At 58.3% G+C, this 2,822-nt stretch overlaps 1 protein-coding gene across 1 annotated transcript; it reads left to right on the top strand.

Moving 5' to 3' along the window:
• The first annotated feature begins 1,640 nt into the window (after positions 1-1,640).
• Positions 1,641-2,522, top strand: CLDN23 (claudin 23). Its single transcript, XM_065900045.1, has one exon. It carries the CDS (start codon positions 1,641-1,643, stop codon positions 2,520-2,522), a length of 882 nt encoding a protein of 293 aa, XP_065756117.1.
• The last annotated feature ends 300 nt before the right edge of the window (positions 2,523-2,822 follow it).

Genomic DNA, 2,822 nt, shown 5'->3' with positions numbered 1-2,822 from the left:
ATGGTGGTTGCCAGGGGCTGGCGGGTAGGAGGGGTGCTGGTGGAATGGGGAGTTATTGATAAATGAGTAGAGTTTCAGTTTGGGAAAATGAAAAAGTCTGGAGACGGATGATGGTGATGGTAGCACAACACTGTGAATATACTTAATTTCAATGAACTGTAACTTGATGGTTAAGATGGTAAATTCTATGTTTATGTATATTTTACCACCATTTTTTTAATTTAAAAATCTTCAAAAAACAAAAGACCCATCCTTGGTATTGTCTACTCTAGAATGTTCAAAATTACTTCAAACCAATGCTTAATTAACTTTGATTTTTAGAAATAATAATTTTTAGGAAACTGTAAAATCATGATTCTCACACAAATGTAAAATGAACGCGTGTCAAAGATTTTATTTAATTTATTAAGGGAACCAGTATGTTACAACCGATTTAAAGAACAATGCAAAGGACACACATATATAGGCAAACAGGCCTGCTAAAGTGAATTTACAAATCAATGTCAGAGCATGTATCCATCGGGCAATAGTCATTAACATTCTACTGAAAAACTCATTTGCGTTATTATGGACAAAAATCACTTGTGACACTACAGGTTTTCTGTAATTTACAGAGTTGTAAACAGCTCAAAGACAATGAAAGTCTCAGGACCCTAGAGGTGGACAAACCTGAAAAGTGTGCTAGACAGGGCACACACACACCCCCCTTTATTTTTTCGTCAGTTTCAAAATCAAGAGGCCAAACAAAGAAAATAAAATCCTCGGTAATTCCTCATCCCAGAAACACAGGCGCTTTGATTCTTTTCCATCAAGGTTAATCCGGAGTATGGCGTCTTTATTAAGCAAATTAAACAAAATACACAAGTGCAACACTCTGGGACACGCTTCTCGACCGGGAGGACCCTCGGTGCACACCTGCCCAGCGCATCTCGGGCGGTTCCGCCCACTCAGCCGTGGGTGTCTGCAAGCTAATAGCGCAAAATTTCGAGGGGCCATCGGATCCCCGCTGGGGGTGGAGGGAGGACAGGCTACAGGTGCAGGGTCGACGGGCAGGGACCGGAGAAAAACTTTAGTTACCGAGATCTGCTGAGAAGCAGGGACCTGCGCAGTGCCCGGGCCAGGTGCGGCCGTTCGGCGGCGCCTCTTTCCTTCCCCTCCCCAGGCCGACCTGGCCCCGCCGAGCGGCGCAGAGGTGCAGGGGCGGGGCGACCTTTGCTCGGTCCGAGTCCCGCTGGGCCGCGCAGCTTCCTGCTCGCCACTCCAGCCCCTCCCACCCGGACGGGTTTGGCCGCGGCTGCCGCCACCTCTGCGCGCCGGCATCTCGGGCCCAGGTTTCGATCAGACTTGCCCGCGAGCTGGTTTCGATTAGGCGGCTGGGCGGGAGGTAGGGCGGAGCGGCCGGGACTCGGGGAGCGAACTAGGGACGGGTAGCGGAGCGCAGACGGCCCCGCGCCGGAGACAAAGAGCGGCCGGAGGAGAGCTGGGCGCAGGACTCCGGGCGTGGCGGCGACGAGCGTGCGGACTTCAGGGAGCCGGAGCCTGGAGCGCTGTCCGGGGGCGCAAGGGCTCGAGATATCAAGCCGGCGGCGGAGGCGGAGGCGGAGGCGGGGGCGGAGGAGAGGGCAGGTGCGCCGTCCAGGATGAGGACGCCAGTGGTGATGATTCTGGGCATGGTGCTCGCACCCTGCGGGCTGCTACTCACCCTGACCGGCACGCTGACGCCCGGCTGGAGACTGGTGAAGGGCTTCCTTGACCAGCCGGTGGACGTGGTGCTGTACCAGGGCCTGTGGGACATGTGCCGCGAGCAGAGCAGCAGCGAGCGCCAGTGCGGTCAGCCAGACGACTTGGGCTACTTCGCCGCCGAGCCCGTGCGGGTGGCGCGGGGACTCATGATCACGTCGCTGGCCGCCACGGCCCTGGGGCTACTGCTGGCGACGGTCGGCGTGCGCTGCTGGCAGGACGAGCCCCACTTCGCGCTGGCCGGCCTCTCCGGCGTCGTGCTTTTCGCCGCGGGCCTCTTGAGCCTCATCCCAGTCTCCTGGTACAACCACTTCTTGGCGGATCGCGCCGTCCTGCCCGCCCAGTCCAGCCCGGTCACCGTGCAGGTCGGCTACAGCCTGGTGCTGGGCTACCTGGGCGCCTGCCTGCTGCTGCTGGGCGGCTTCTCGCTGGCGCTCAGCTTTGCGCCTTGGTGCGCCGAGCGCTGTCGCAGCTGCCGGAAGGCGCCCCCAGCCAGGGCGCGCCGCAGCAGCATCAGCACCGTGTACATCGACTGGCCGGAGCCCGCGCTCACGCCGGCCATCAAGTACTACAGCGACGGCCAGCACCGGCCGCGGCCCGTCCAGCTCGGCGCCGCCAGCCAGCTCAAGGCCGGCTTCCCGATGCCCCGGCCGCCGCCCAAGGCCTACAGCAACCCGGTGGAAGTGCTCGATGGGGAGAAGGCTCCCGAATCCCACCACGGCGAGTCCTCCCGCAGCACCCGGTCATGCGGCAGCGCGCTGCCCTGCGACTCCGACCTGTAGGCGGCGCCCCCAGCCTGCTCTGGCCGGGCCCTGTCTGGGTGAAGGACTCGCCCCACCACGGTCCAACCTTGAACTTGGCTGTTACCTTTCAGCTGGAAACACCTGCCTCGGAGTCGGACCCCCGGACACATTCCTGTAACTGGTTTGGAGGGCGATCTTCCTTTCCTAGCCAAACTCGACTCCTTGGACCATTAGTTCAGGTTGGGTTTGGTTTTCTTTTTACAGAGTTTACTGTTTCTCCCCCGAGGGATCAGGGCCCTCTTCTGGACGACAGCCTTTTCATACTTTTAGCTGGAGACA

This window comes from Phocoena phocoena, chromosome 21, assembly GCF_963924675.1.
Source record: "Phocoena phocoena chromosome 21, mPhoPho1.1, whole genome shotgun sequence".
In the NCBI taxonomy this organism is placed as follows: Eukaryota; Metazoa; Chordata; class Mammalia; order Artiodactyla; family Phocoenidae; genus Phocoena; species Phocoena phocoena.
The sequence above is the reverse complement of the archived record's forward strand: the minus strand, read 5'-3'. Positions and strand labels throughout refer to the sequence as shown.